Raw genomic sequence first — 15,315 nt, 5'->3', positions numbered from 1 at the left:
ACAAAAGGGAAAAGGCAAATAACTAAAATCAGAAATGAACAGTGGGACTTTGCTACTGACCTTATAGAAATTAAAAGGATTGATAACACTATGAACAACTGCATATCAACAAATTAGACAATCTAGGCCAGGCATAGTGGCTCATACCTATAATCCCAACACTTTGAGAGGCCAGGAGTTTGAGATCAACCCAGGCAACACAGTGAGTCCTTGTCTCTACAAAAAAATTTAAAACTTAGCCAGGTGTGGTGGCATGCACCCATAGTCCTAGCTACTCAGGAGGCTTTAGCCCAGGAGTTCAAGGCTGCAGTGAGCCATGATTGTGCCACTGCACCCCAGCCTGTGTGGCAGAGCAATACCCTGTCTCAAAAAAAAAAAAAAAAAAAAAAAAAAAAGATAATCTAGATGAATCAAAGATGTGCCTGTAGTCCCAGCACTTTGGGAGGCTGAGGCAGGCAGATCACCTGAGGTCAGAAGTTTGAAATCAGCCTGGCAAATATAGTGAAACCCCGTCACTACTAAAAATACAAAAATCAGCTGAGTGTGGTGATGCATGCCTGTAATCCCAGCTACTCGGGAGACTGAGACAGTAGAATCACTTGAACACAGGAGGTAGAGGTTGCAGCGAGTCAAGATCACACCATTGTACTCCAGCCTGGACAACAGAGCAAGACTCTGTCTCAAAAAAAAAAAAAAAAGTGTTTCCTAGAAACACAGACAATTCAAAACTGACCCAAGAGGAAATAGACAATGTCAACCGAACTGTAACAAGTAAAGAGATTGAATCAGTAATTGAAAACCTCCTAAAAAAAAAAAAAACTCAAGGACCAGATGGCTGCACTGGTGAAATTCTACCAACAATTTAAAGAAGAATTTCATCACTGTTATTGAAACTCTTACAAAAACTAGAAGAGCAAATACTTCCTAACACATTCTGTGAGGCCAGCATTACTCTCATACCAAACCCAGACAAAGATACCACAAGAAAGCTACAGACCAATATCCTGTATGAATATTGATACAAAAATCTTCAACAAAATACTACCAAGCAAATCCAACAGCATATTAAAAGTGTTTATATATTATGACCAAATGGGATTTGTCCCAGGAATACAAGGATTGTTCAACATAAGATAGTCAATCAATGTAATACATGGCATTAATAGAACTAAGGGAAAAATAATACATGATCATTTCAATAGATACTAAAAATGATTTGACAAAACTCAACATCCTTTTATAATGAAAACACTCAGCAAACTAGGAATAGAAGGGAACTTCCTTAACATCATAAAGGGCAGTTATAAGAAAAATCACACCTAATATCATCTTATATAGTGAAAAGCTGAAAGCATTTCTTCTAAGATCAGGAAGAAGATGAGGATGCCCACTTTCACTCCTCCTCTTCACCTTTTTACTGGAATTCCTACACTTAGCAATTCGGCCAGAAAAAGAAATAAAAACTTCTAAATTGGAAAGAAAGATGCAAATGATTTCTATTTGCAGATGACATGATTCTGTATACAGAAAAATCTCATATAACTCACTAAAAAAAATACTACTGCAGCTAATAAACAAATTCAGCAAAGTTATAGGGAACAAGATCGACACCCAAAAATCAGTTGTTTCCATACACCAGCAAAGAAATTTTTAAAAAAGAAAAAAAAATAGTTCAATTTGCAACATTTAGAAGAGTAAAACACCTAGGAATATATTTAAGCAAGAAATGGAAAGATTTATCCACTGAAAACTAAAAACATTGCTGAGAGAAATTAAAGAAAATCTAATAAATGGAAAGGCATCCCATATTCATGGATTGGAAAACTTTAAGATAGCAATATTCCCCAAAACAATCTACAAATTCAAGTGGTCTGTTTGCAGAAATAAAAAGCCAACCTTCAAATTGATAATGGATCTGTAAAGGGCCTCAAAAAGCCAAAACAATACTGGAAAACCAAAACAAAGCTGAGAGGACTTATACTTTCCAAATTCAAAACTTACTACGAAGCTACAGTAATCAACAAGCATAGTGCTGGCATAAAGATAGACATATAAGCCAATGGAATAGAACTGAGAGACCATAAATAAATCCAAACATCTATGGCAAATTAATTTTTGACAGGAGTACCAAGACCATTCAGTGGAGAAAGAAGAGTGCCTTATTTGTATAATAACATGCAAAAAAAAAAAAAAAAATGAAGCGGGACTCCATATAAAATAATTAACTCATATATAATAATTAATTCATGGATCATAACTCATATGTAATAATTAACTCATGCATGGATCAAGGACCTCAATATAAGTGATACAAAATTCTTAGAAGCAAACATAGAAATAGATCTGCATTTCCTCAGATTTGACAATGGATTGTTAGATTTGACACCAAAAGCACTAGTAACAAAATTTAAAAATAGATTAGATTCTGCAAAAATGTAAAGCTTTTTTGCATTAAAAAACATTTTTGGCCAGGTGCAGTGGCTTATGCCTGTAATCCCAGAACTTTGGGAGGCCACAGCATAAGGATCGCTTGAGCCCAGGAATTTGAGACCAGCATGGGCAATGTAGTGAGAGCTTGCCTCTTAAAAAAAAAAAGTTTTAATTAGCCAGAGGCAATGGCACAGGCCTGTGCTCCCAGCCTACTCAGGAAGCTGAGTTGGGATCACTGGAACCCAGGAGATCAAGGCTCCAGTGAGCTAGGATTGTGCTGCTGCACTCCAGCCTGGGTGACAGAGCAAGAGCCTGTCTCAAAAGAAAAGAAATTTTTTTTTTCTTTTCAACAAACTGAAAAGGGAGAAAATATTTGCAAATCTTATCTCTGATAAGGTTCTAGTATCCAGACTATAAAAAGAATTTACAATTCAGCAACAAAAACACAAACAGTCCAGTTATAAAATGAACAAAGGACTAGACATTTCTCCAAAGAATCCCAAAGTGAAAGATGTCCTACATAATTGGTCATGAAGGAAATGCAAATCAAAACTAGACTTCAAAACCACTAAGATGGTTTTAATTAAAAAGACTGAAAATGACATGTCAGCAAGGCTGTGAAAAATAGGAACCCTCATACATTCCTGGTGGGAATGTAAAATGGTGCAGCTGCTGTGAAAAACAATGTGACAATTACTCAAAAAATTAAACCTAGAATCACCATATGATCCAGGATTTCTACTTCTTAATATATACTCAAAAGAATTGAAAGCAGGGTCTGAAAGAGGTATTTGTACATCCATGTTCATAGCAGCACTACTAATAATAGCCAAAAGGTAGAAACGACCCAAACATCCATCAATAGCTGGATGGATAAACAAATCAAAGTACATACATAAAATGGAATACTATTTTTCCATAAAAAACAGATGAAGTAATGATACTTACTATAACTTATATGACCCTTGAAAACATTATGCTAAGTGAAAGAAGCCAGACACAGTTGGTCACATGTATGGTACCTTTTATATGAGGTATCTAGAGTAGACAAATCCATAGAGAATGAAAGCAGATTAGAGGTTACTGGGGGAAGAGAAAAGGGGAAGTAATTACTTAACCGGTACAGGGTGTTGGTATAGGATGATGAAAAAGTTTGCAAACGAGAGAGAACTGATAGTTGCACAACATTGCAAATACACTAAAGGCCATTTGATTTTACACTTTATTAAAATAGTAAATTGTTAAAATAGTTAATTGAATTACAGCTCAATTAGAAAATAAGAATGGATTGAAATGGATGCTTTCATTGAAAGCTAATGGAAATGTAAAGTGATGCACCCTCTCTTTAGGAAACAGGGTTTCTATATTTAACAATAAGTTTTAAACTTACTACTCTTTGATCCAGTGTTCTGTATATAGGAATCAAACAAACTAATCTGGGTGCAAACAAATATTGATTTGCAGAGTTGTTCACTGAAGCTTTTTTTTTTAATAGTGAAGGATTAGGAAAATTCCTTTATTTCCAACAATAAGGAATTAATTTTTAAATAAGATATTATATAGGCAGGAAAATTATATTTTTGTAATGTTTGGGTAGATATCACTTTAGAAAAATAATTTTAGAGGTATACATACTAATACATGTCTTTTCACTGTGTTTCCTTTGACTTTCTCTTAATGGGATTTTGGTGTTTCCATCATTTTTCTCCCTGCTTATTTATTTTTCAAGAATTTTCATGATGACTAAATACTCATAAATAATACTGAGTGAAAATAGTACTAAACTATGCTAAAATGTATTTGTGCATGCACTTGCCTTGGAGAAGAAAAGCATGTGACCAAAAGTATGCTAAAATGTAGTAATGATTATCTCTTCATTTTAAGTTGCTGGATAATTTTACTTTGATTATTCTCCTTAATACTTTTAAGCTTGCTTATTGCATAGGCAATTTTAATAGTATAAAGAGGAAAACAGAAGCCTAGTTTGATGTCATGTAGACAAAAAGAGTCAAACTTTAAGTCTTTTAATATAAGGGGTTGTGGAGACCAAGGTTTTATCATGAAGATGAAGGCTCCAGGTGGCAGGCTTCAGAGAGAGTAGATTGTAAATGCTTCTTACCAGCCTTAAACAGTCTTTTCTGTCAGTCTTAAGGGCTTTGTATTGATGTTAATGCTGGTCAGCGGTGCCTGAATTCCAACAGAAAGGAGAGTATAATGAGGCATATCTGACCCTCACTTCCCATCATGGCCTGAACTAGTTTTTCAGGTTAACTTTTGAATGCCTGAGGGGAGGGTCCAACAGTTAGAATTTTATTTTTGGTTTACTTCTGTTAAGTCAGTCTTTGCTAGTAGTGTCATGAAATCAGCTTGTGCTTAATTTTGGGTTTGTTTGTTTGTTTGTTTTTGAGACAGGGTCTCACTCTGTCTCCCAGGCTGGAGTGCAGTGGCACAATCATGGCTCACTACAGCCTCAACCTCCCCAGGCTCAGGTGATTCTCCCATGTCAGCTCCCACGTAACCGGGACTACAGGCATGCACCACCGTGCCTGACTAATTTTTGTATTTTTTGTAGAGACGGGGTTTCACCACATTGCCCAGGCTGGTCTCAAAGTCCTGAGCTCAAGCAATCCACCTGCCTTGGCCTCCCAAAGTGCTGGGATTACAGGCATAAATGGCCTGTGTTTAATTTTTAATTCTACTCTGTAAGAATAAATTTTATCTTAATAAAGATAGCTAACATGATTATTTACTATGTGAGGTACTCTACTTTTAAACATTATCTTTCAATCAGGTGAACTAATTCTGCAGCCCATGCTGTTCACTATACTGCTTTTCAGTTTCATACACATTATTAATGCCTATCCTTAAATTCATGTTTCTTTTCATTATACCTTACTGTTTCCAACTTAAGAACTATATAATCAGGTAAATATACTTTCCAGTGATTGCATATTTTTAGATAACATTAGTGATGTTTAGCAGAGTCCCCTTGAATATTAAAATATTTATATATTAATTTTGTCATTTAAATGTTAAGTTTAAGCACGTAGAAAAATACCTAGAAAATACATACATTCTATAAAAGTGAATTACAATAGGGAAAGACTGACTATTGGAATGGCAGCGTAAGGACCACACAAACTTGCTCTCCCAGAGCCCCCAAAAAGAACAACAACAAAAATATTGGCCAACCATATAGTATCCACCATATCAGAACTCTGGAAATTAACGAAAGCCACACAATGGACTGAATATTGTCTATTCCAGGGAAAACTACTGATCCTTGATAAGACACTGAATCTATGGCATTTTTAACTTGGAGCTATTCCCATCCTGCCTCCCTTCTCAACTGAGTAGTGCAGTAGCCATGGAAAGCCAGCGGCTTCACAGCCAATGGATATGACTGACCTCCTTGGAGCTGCATGAAAATCTCCATCCCTATTACTATCAACATTTTGAACTAGCAACTCCCTGGAAAATCTTCATTCTCAGCATCTTGGCTATTTCATTTGACTAGGGCATTACCAAAAACAACAGTAATCTGCTGGCAACATCTTAGCTACCTAAGCCTGTGATTAAAGGTGGAGGAAACAAGAACTGGTCAAAATATAAAACGAATTCTTAGAAAACTGGAAAACATAGGCAGCTTTAAAAAGCTACAGCATATTCTTGGGGATCTAGAAGACTGCAAATTCCTAGAAAGGAAAACACCTCATTCAAATACTCAGCTCCCTTCTGCTTCACCATGAAGCCCTGCGTAAGCAGGAAATTAAAACTAAGGTTGTCCTTTAAACCATCTGAACTTTGAAGGCACGCCTTCACACACAAATCACTTTGACAAAGGGTGGAAGATGTACAGGCAAGAGATTTAAGGAAATCTTACAACAAATCACTGGCTGACCACTAAATAATACTGACCTAGATATGCCAAGTAGGAAGCCAGATGTAGAATAAAAACTTTAAAAATTAAAAAGACCTTGGGGACAACCACTGCAGGGAATACAGAATCCACAGAATTCACTAAATGAAAAAAAAAAGTCACTAAACAAACAGTAACAAAAACAACAAATCCTTGGGTGGGGTTAAGCGATACCACAGTTATCAATATTATCTTAAAAGTCCAGTTTTCAACAAAAATTATAAGACATACAAAGAAACAGGAAAGTAGGCTAATACACATTTCTTTAAAAAAAAAAAAAAAAGACAACAGAAAATGTGCCTACAGGGCCAGGTGCTTTACTTAATTGATGTGTGTGTGTGTGTGTGTGTGTGTGTGTGTGTGTGTGTAGTGAGCATCTTTCATGTGTTTATTGACCATTTTCATGGCTAACGACTATTAGTCATTTGGGAAATGCAAGTAAAAACCACAATGAGATACCACTTCACAACCACAAGCATGGCTGTAATACAAAAGACACAATAAAAAGTGTCACTGAGGATGTGGAAAAATTTGAACCATTATCCATTGCTGGTGGGAACATAAAATGGTGCAGGTACTTTGGAAACAGTTAGTTAGTTCCCAATGATGTTAAACACTCTTAGCTACATAATCAAGAGAAAGGAAAACAAGAGTAAATACAAAAATAAACCCTGTATATGAATGTTCACAGCAGTATTATTCTTAGTAACCAAAAATGGAAATGACTGAAATGTCCATCAATTAATGAAATTAATTAATGAAACAAAATGTATATATAACAAAGTGGAGTATTTATTATTTGGCAAGTAACAGTAATAAAGTATGGAAACATGCTACCATATAGATGAACCTTGAAAACATGCTAAGCGAAAGAAGCCAGTCACAAAAGACCACATTGTATGATTGCAATTTATATGAAATCTTCAGAATAGACAAATCTATAGAGTCAGAAAGCAGATTAGTGATTACATACAGTTGGAAGTGTGTGGACTGGAAACAGACATGACTACTAATGTGTATGGAGTTACTTCTCAAGTGATAAAAATGTTCTAAGATTAGATTGTGGTGATGGCTGAACAATTCTTTGAATATATTCAAAACCACTTAACTGTACACTTTAAATGGGTGATGTGTATGGTATGTGAATTATATCTCAGTAAATCTGTTTTCTTTAAAAAGTGAATCATTGGCTGAGCATGGTGGCTCACGCCTGTAATCCCAGCATTTTGAGAGGCCAAGGAAGGGGAATCACTTGAGCCCAGGAGTTGGAGGCCGGGCAACATAGTAAGAGCCCATCTCCACAAATATTTAAAAATTAGCCAAGCCTGGTAGCACATGCCTGTGGTCTCAGCTACTTGGGAGGCTGGGAAGGAGGATAGCTCGGGCCTGAGAGGTCAAGGCTCAGTGCAGTGCAACTGCACTGCAGCCTGGGTGACAGAGTGAGACCATGTCTCAGAACAAGAAAAAAGTGAATCATTAATATTAATGTCCTATGTTTCACTTCACATTTTGAAACATGATACGTTCCAGTACCTAAATTTTTAACATTTTATCATTTTAATATTTGATGGGAGCAATGTTTCCAGAGATGTTTTTAATGTTTTTTTTTAATTGAATAATTCTAGCTGGTCAACTCAGCCAATCTGCACATTTAGCTCTCCAACTACCATACAACGTGCTTGGTTTAGGTCGGAGCGCAAATTTTCTTGACCATCTGTATGTTGGTATTCCCCGTCCATCTGGAGAAAAAGTGAGTGAAAATTCATTTTGTTTACAATTAATCTATGTTTTAATATTCACTATTTAAGTATTTAAATTAAATAATGTGAACGTAATTGAATTTTAATTCAAATAAATCAAATATTTTTATTCCCTTTAAAGAATAAAGAAAAATGTATTGGTAGTGACCTCAGTTTATCTTACATAGAGCACATCATGATTTTAAGATACCGTGTAGTTTTTCCCTCTCCTCGCCCATAAACCTCACCTATCCATCTATCCTGCTTTTTCATCCTAACATTTTCCACCACCTAACATGCACATAAATATTTTACTAACATAAATACTATTATACATATGTGTATTCTTTATATAATATGTGTAATCATATTATTTTACTTGCTTTGTTGTCAGTTTCCCCTTAACTTGAATTTTAGCTCCAAGCAGCATTTGTACATAGCCCTTTGAACAGTGCCTGCTACATAAGTGTCTGATAAATATTTGTTGAATGAATGAATTCATAAAACACAAATATAATCTTTCCTTGAAAAGATGAGAAAATTTTCCAACAGATGGCACAAAAGCCTTATTTTTGGCTTAATACTGGTAAACATAGCTTCATCCATACCTAGAATTTGAATTTCTCAAAGAAGCTACATTTTTCCTTATTTATTTAGAATAGTAATTGTGTTTTTTAAATGTGCTAAATGTTAAATGTTCTTAAATTCTTCTTCCAGTCTATACGAAAACAAGAGTGGACTGCAATCATTCCAAATTCCCAGCTAATTGTCATTCCATACCCTCACAATGTCCCTCGAAGGTAATGTCCTTGCTTGAACTGATTTGGTAAAGACACTGCTAACTCTGAATTATAGATACAGTGATGTCTTTTAAACTCTCTCATATTCCTGCTGTGTTCCCATGAGTGCCCATCCTTAATTTGCTTATGGCAAACTTTAAATGACTAAACATACTTACGTAAATGGTTCCAGACATTTTTCATGAAGAACAAATTCAATCCTATGAGAAAAACAGCAGGTTAACTAATTAGGGATTTATACATATCCTGCTTAAATAAACTGCTCTTCCATTTACTAGTTATAAATTCAAAATTTCAGGATACTAAATCTTTGTATAAAGCACTGATCTTTTAAATAAATTACTTGAGAAGTACTATATATCCCACGGTAGTTGGGCACAAATTTTGGAGTTAAATAGATGTAGGCTAAAAACTCAGCTCCATTGCTGGCTGACTGCAAGACTAGGAGCCAGTCCTTGTCCTCTCCAAGACTCAATTTCTGCATCTGAGGGTGAAATACACTTAACACAGTGCCGAGCATATGGTAAACGAACGGTAGGTATTTTTATCCTTATTAACAGAATACATTCATTTCATAATACAGCATTTAATTCTAAATCCTTAAATAATCTTTGTTCATTTTTATTTAAATTTCTAGATTGATTCTATTCTTTTTAAATTAGGTGATAAAAGTATTCACTAACATTTAAATTTCATAGGGAAAAATATGCTAGACAAATATCAACATGAGAAAATAACCAAAGAGAAATGGTGAATTTATCTATGAATATGTAACCAGTGGGGTCCCCTGCTTGTTACATTCCCTCTGAAGATACCAGCTTCATCATTCTTTATTAAACATCTCGATCGAATGTATTGAGTGCCGAAACCATCTTATGCCACCTCATGAGCTGACTCTGTGCATCTCTATTCAGTGAAGTCACACTGAAATCAGTTATGGTGGGAGAATCTACTCCATGAAAATTGGCAAGTACCATAAACAGGGCTTCCCCAACCCCTCTCTACCTCAGAGCCAGTTTACCAGCATACCAGCAGATGCACTTTATGGTAGATTAATGGGCTTTAGAACCAAACTACTTAAGAAAATAAACTTTATCGCAGCCTTATGCTTGGAATAAGATGACATCATTGAAACAGTTATAGTCCTGGTTCAGATTTTTTTAATGAGCCTATATTGTATGTGTTAGTTTTCTATAGATGAAATTTACAGTAAAACTAGAAAATCTGGACCATGAGTAGGAAACTATATAAAGTAGGGTACTTCTATACAACTCAGTAGCATGACTTTTTTTCACTGCCACGGACATAGAACAGTCTCTTAAGATGGAGTGGTAAGCAAAACAACAAACAAAAGAAGCAACAGCAAAATGTAGAAGAGTATGTGTAATGAGCAGCCATTGTGATTAAAAAAGAAGCTATCTACACATACATGTTCATACATGTATAAAATATCTCCGAAAGGATATGCAGGAAACTGGTAAGAGTGACTGCCTCTGAGTAGAAAACTGAGGATTGACTTTTGTCTTTTTTTTTTTACCAAAACACTTATATTCCTGATTTGTTAAAAATCTATTTTAAAAGTATAACTAGCAAAAACATCTCATAAAAGAACTGTTTTCTTAAGTATGAGTACAACACTAAGAGTAGCTTTCAACTAATTAACAGTATTTGGTTTTTTAAGGTTTACTTACTCTTCTGAATTTCTAGAAAATTATATCATAGCTTTTTTCCATAATCTCAACATTTTTCATGTTTCTCTTACTCTTTCCAAAGAAATGTTCTTTTCAAATTTATGTTCGTAATAAAAACCAAATTGATTTTAGTTTTTGAGGTATATTTTGAGGTTTATTGACTAGAGGCTAACTTATGGATCAATAAATTTTAATTATCCCAGAATAAGTCAATAGCTACTTGCTATTTACCAGAACAGTCTTACCTTTATTAAACTTTTAAAATAAAAATATAGCCATTACCTATTTCTAGGGAGAACAAAAAGTTATGTGTATATAACAACCTGCAGAGTTGGTGATACAGTCTTTAGTTTTAGGCTTTCAGGGTGTGCAAATACTATTACACAGACTGTTTTAGAAGGAAAGAGCTAGTTCTGTTTACTGAAGACCTCTAGTCTATATATTGCCATTAACAGTGAGGGACTAAAGATGATTTTGTAAGTGATCTGAACCTAAAAGTCATTGTAGTAATCGCTCCAACATGATACAAAAATTATAGAAGTTCTGCACAAGCCATCAACATTCAAAATATTTATGTTTTAGTTGGTCATATTACATATGTGACACAGGTCAAAAATGAGATGATACAGAAGGCTTCTAGGATCATGTGACTCCCTTGCTTTACAGTTCAGGATTTCAAATTAAGCAGGTAAATCAAGATGTAAAAAAAATGTCCATGATTGTCCAAAGTACCCTTGGATATGTTTACTAAGAATAATTCTCACAGGATCAAACTTGGAAGATGAAAAACATTGAAATATTTCATCAAAAATTCTATTTCAGTTGTCTAGGTGAAATATAAACCACAGCATCATCAATATTCTCAGCACTATCTGATTTATAATTGCTTTTGTTTTATTTATAATGAATGGACAGATGAATGAATGGTTTAATGAATACATTGACTGTTTCATTAATTAATAAGTTGTTTTGCTTTGGGGTCTCAATATAACTTTGTTATTTTTAAGTAAAATTTGTAATTTTAATTTGTTCTGTTTTTATCTACAGTTGGAGTGCCAAACTATATCTTACACCAAGTAACATTGTTCTGCTTACTGCCATAGCTCTCATCGGTGTCTGTGTTTTCATCTTGGCAATAATTGGCATTTTACATTGGCAGGAAAAGGTTTGTTCCTTTAAATGAAACATTAACTTTGGTTAATTGATTCTAGTAATACATACATTGCTCTTTAAAAACACTATGTTTATTTTAAACTTTTTTCATATGACTAGAATTTCATCATTTTTCAAGTTCTGTCCAAAGCATCATTTTATTGATGATTATTTTGTCCCTGGAAGTTACTAATGTCTCCTATCAATTCATACAAATCACAGGAGATGTCTACTTTAAAAGTTTGATGCTGTACAATAGTAATAAAGTGATCATTCAGAAATCAAAAGGCATTTAGAAACAATTTCATAATGACCTGAAAAATAATAATGATTTTAAAAAATGAACTTGTGTTCAGTATCTACTGATAAAGTCATGGACATTCTTTGGCTAGGATTAACAGCTATCTCTTTGAAAAGAATTAGAGTAAAAAGAGGTTAAATTATTTTCTCAGGGTTTAGGTGGAAGGTAACAACTAAAGCAATAAACAGCCAGGCACGGTGGCTTATGCCTGTAATCCCAGCACTTTGGGAGGCCAAGGTGGACAGATTGCTACAGCTCAGGAGTTTGAGACCATCCTGGGCAACATGGTGAAACCCCATCTCTACAAAATATAAAAAAATTAGCCAGGCACCATGATGCAAGCTGTAATCCCAGCTACTCAGGAGGCTGAGGTGGAGAATCACCTGAGCCCAGAAAGTTGAGGCTGCAGTGAGCTGCGATTGCACCACTTCACTCCAGCCTGGGCAAAAGGAGTGAGACCCCGTCTCAAAAAAGAAAAAAGCCATAAACATCTTTTTCATCTATTAAGTATTCTTTGCATTAAACTGATTTCTGTTCTTTAGTATAATACTCTAAATAATAATTGAAAACAAAACTCCCAAATATGTAAAAGATTTTTATGCAATGTTTATGTGAAGAAAAAAGAGGCTATCGCTGTAAATTTATTAGCAGTTTAGATATATGTGAAAAAGCTAGTTTCTATTTGTATATGGGTTCCAATCAGTGCCCTCAAAATAGGGCTTCTTTGTGGCCCCAAAGAAAGGTGTTTTTCTTTTTTTGCACCTACACTCTGGATTGTCATGCCATCATAATCATTTTTTGCTAACTAAAATTACCATCTTTTTTCTTCTAACGTATGAAAAAGAGAACATATTAGTTGTTCCATAAATGTTCTCTTTTTCATACTTTCGTCGCTTTTAAAAAATCACTCCTTTACATATCAAAAACAGTAACATGCAGTTACATATTCAGTTAACCTTAAGACTGCAACTTAAGAGTAAGATCAAGGACAACCATACATACTTTGTCCAGGAGTATCAGAATATCAACTGAAAGATTCCATAGTTCTTGACCTATGAAGCAAAGGAAATTAATTTCATTAATTCCTCAGTAGATCTGATTACAGCATAAACATTGTATGCTTATAACAATAATTATGCAGTAGCCAAAAATTAAAGTTTTAAGTACAAGTATATATTTGACCATGTATATACTGTGTCTCCTGTGGCACTGTGGTATCTCAAAGAGGTAGAACCTCTCTAACCACTTTTTTACTTAAGCAGGCTGGCTCCTTCTACCATTTTCTCACTGCAAGCTTTCCCCAGTGTCTGTCCCTGCCCCTCTTCTTTCAACACTTTACCTGCCAATTTCATCAAAAATCATGGCTTCAGATATCCCCAGCTCTCATCTCTAAAGGTCCTTCCCCATTTCCAACTATCACCATGATAGCTCAACCTAGATGACTTACACCACCTCGAAACCAGCATTCTAAAGCTTCATCTATCTTACTTGCCTACAAGATTTCATCAATTGCCTATGGACTCTGCCTCTGTGAGTTCTACAGCTGACTCCACTTCTACATTCCTACTGCACTCTTTAACCCAGCCCCTTCTTACGTCCTACTTGGTCTCTTTCTTTCCGTTCTCTCCCCTTTCCATTCCATTTAGCACACTCATCATTCAGTTTAGCCTTCATCATGTCACTCCCCTGCTCAAAAAGCTCTGGTGAATATCCATTGCCTTTTATGTATAAAATCCTTGGCCTGGCCTGCGTATGACTTCCATGTGACTCCACAGTCTTACTTTTTACCAGCTCCTTTCACATATCCGTGCTCCTTCCAGCCTTCTCATGATTGCTCATGTTGTAACCCCAGCATGGAATGAATACCACTCTCCCCATTTCCATGCTTTCAAATACTCTCCATGTCTTTTCAAAGCTTTCCCTCTCCTCACCCAGATCTAGAAGTAGTCTCTTAGACTTGGTAACATTTTTCACTTTTTATCTTGAATTACAGTTATACAATATGTTTTGTGTTTGTCTTTTTGGAGAACAAGATACAAAACTGAGGTTTTTTTAATATTAAAATATCAAACACAGTATTGGTATTGGGAGTATTGGAAGCAAAGGGCCAATGAATATCTGCTAAATTAACAATTTAATGAAAAAATAATTAGTACATTAGTACTTTAATATAATTAGTTTAGATTTGGTTTTGTTTGTGTGGGTTTTTTTTTGTTTTTTTTTGAGACAGAGTCTCACTCTGTCACCCAGGCTGGAGTACGGTGGTACAATCTTGGCTCACTGCAACTTCTGCCTCCCAGGTTCAAACGATTCGCCTGCCTTAGCCTCCCAAGAAGCTGGGATTACAGGTGCCCACTACCACACCCAGCTAATTTTTGTATTTTTTTGGTAGAGACAGGGTTTCACCATGTTGGCCAGGCTGATCCCGAATTCCTCACCTCAAGTGATCCGCCCTCCTTGGCCTCCCAAAATGCTGGGATTACAAACATGAGCCACCACCACACCCAGCCATTAGATTTGTTTATTAAACATCAGTGTTAAGAATGAGAGAAAAATGCAATCATTGATTTATCCTTATAGAATCTAATGCTTATTCCTATTTTCAAGTAGATAGTAAGTGATAAGAAGCTAAGTGTTTAAGGACCTTAAGTATTTAATGTGCCCTAAGTATTCAAGTATTTCTTGTTTTTTATTCAATTAGTCATTAATTATAAAACAGCTACTATAAACTACAAAAAATACTAGAATTAGGAAATCATATCTATTATCTACTAATTGCTGGAGACTTTTAAAAATGAATCAGTGTATTTCAGAAATGAATCTTTTTGTAACATTTCTCTACCATTTATAAACGAGTCTAAAATTCTTTTTCAGAAAGCAGATGATAGAGAAAAACGACAAGAAGCCCACCGGTTTCATTTTGATGCTATGTGACTTGCCTTTAATGTTACATAATGGAATGGCTGTTCACTTGATTAGTTGAAACACAAATTCTGGCTTTAAAAATAGGGGAGATTAAATATTATTTATAAATGATGTATCCCATGGTAATTATTGGAAAGTATTCAAATAAATATGGTTTGAATATGTCACAAAGTCCTTTTTTTTTTTTAAAGCACTTTGTATATAAAAAGTTTGGGTTCTTTATTCCGTAGTGCTGTACATTTCTGTTCCTTTGTGGAATGTGTTGCATGTACTCCCGTGTTTGTGTATTTATAATCTTATTAGTGTCATGATGATGGAAAAAGATGTGTGTAAATAAAAATAATTAAATGAGCAGGAA

General features: G+C 34.9%; 1 protein-coding gene across 1 annotated transcript in view; it reads left to right on the top strand.

Annotated features, from left to right (window-relative positions):
* ITFG1 (integrin alpha FG-GAP repeat containing 1) overlaps positions 1 to 15,315 on the top strand; it is a 287,705-nt gene extending 272,390 nt beyond the window's left edge. The window contains exons 15-18 of the mRNA XM_007992185.3: positions 7,975 to 8,099; positions 8,806 to 8,888; positions 11,627 to 11,744; positions 14,907 to 15,315. Of these exons, the coding sequence (XP_007990376.2) occupies positions 7,975 to 8,099; positions 8,806 to 8,888; positions 11,627 to 11,744; positions 14,907 to 14,966 (386 nt within the window). The 3' untranslated portion in view covers positions 14,967 to 15,315. The remainder of the gene's footprint in view (positions 1 to 7,974; positions 8,100 to 8,805; positions 8,889 to 11,626; positions 11,745 to 14,906) is intronic.

This window comes from Chlorocebus sabaeus, chromosome 5 (assembly GCF_047675955.1).
Source record: "Chlorocebus sabaeus isolate Y175 chromosome 5, mChlSab1.0.hap1, whole genome shotgun sequence".
NCBI lineage: Eukaryota > Metazoa > Chordata > Mammalia > Primates > Cercopithecidae > Chlorocebus > Chlorocebus sabaeus.
Note: the sequence above shows the minus strand (reverse complement) of the source record. Positions and strands in the feature narration are given on the sequence as shown.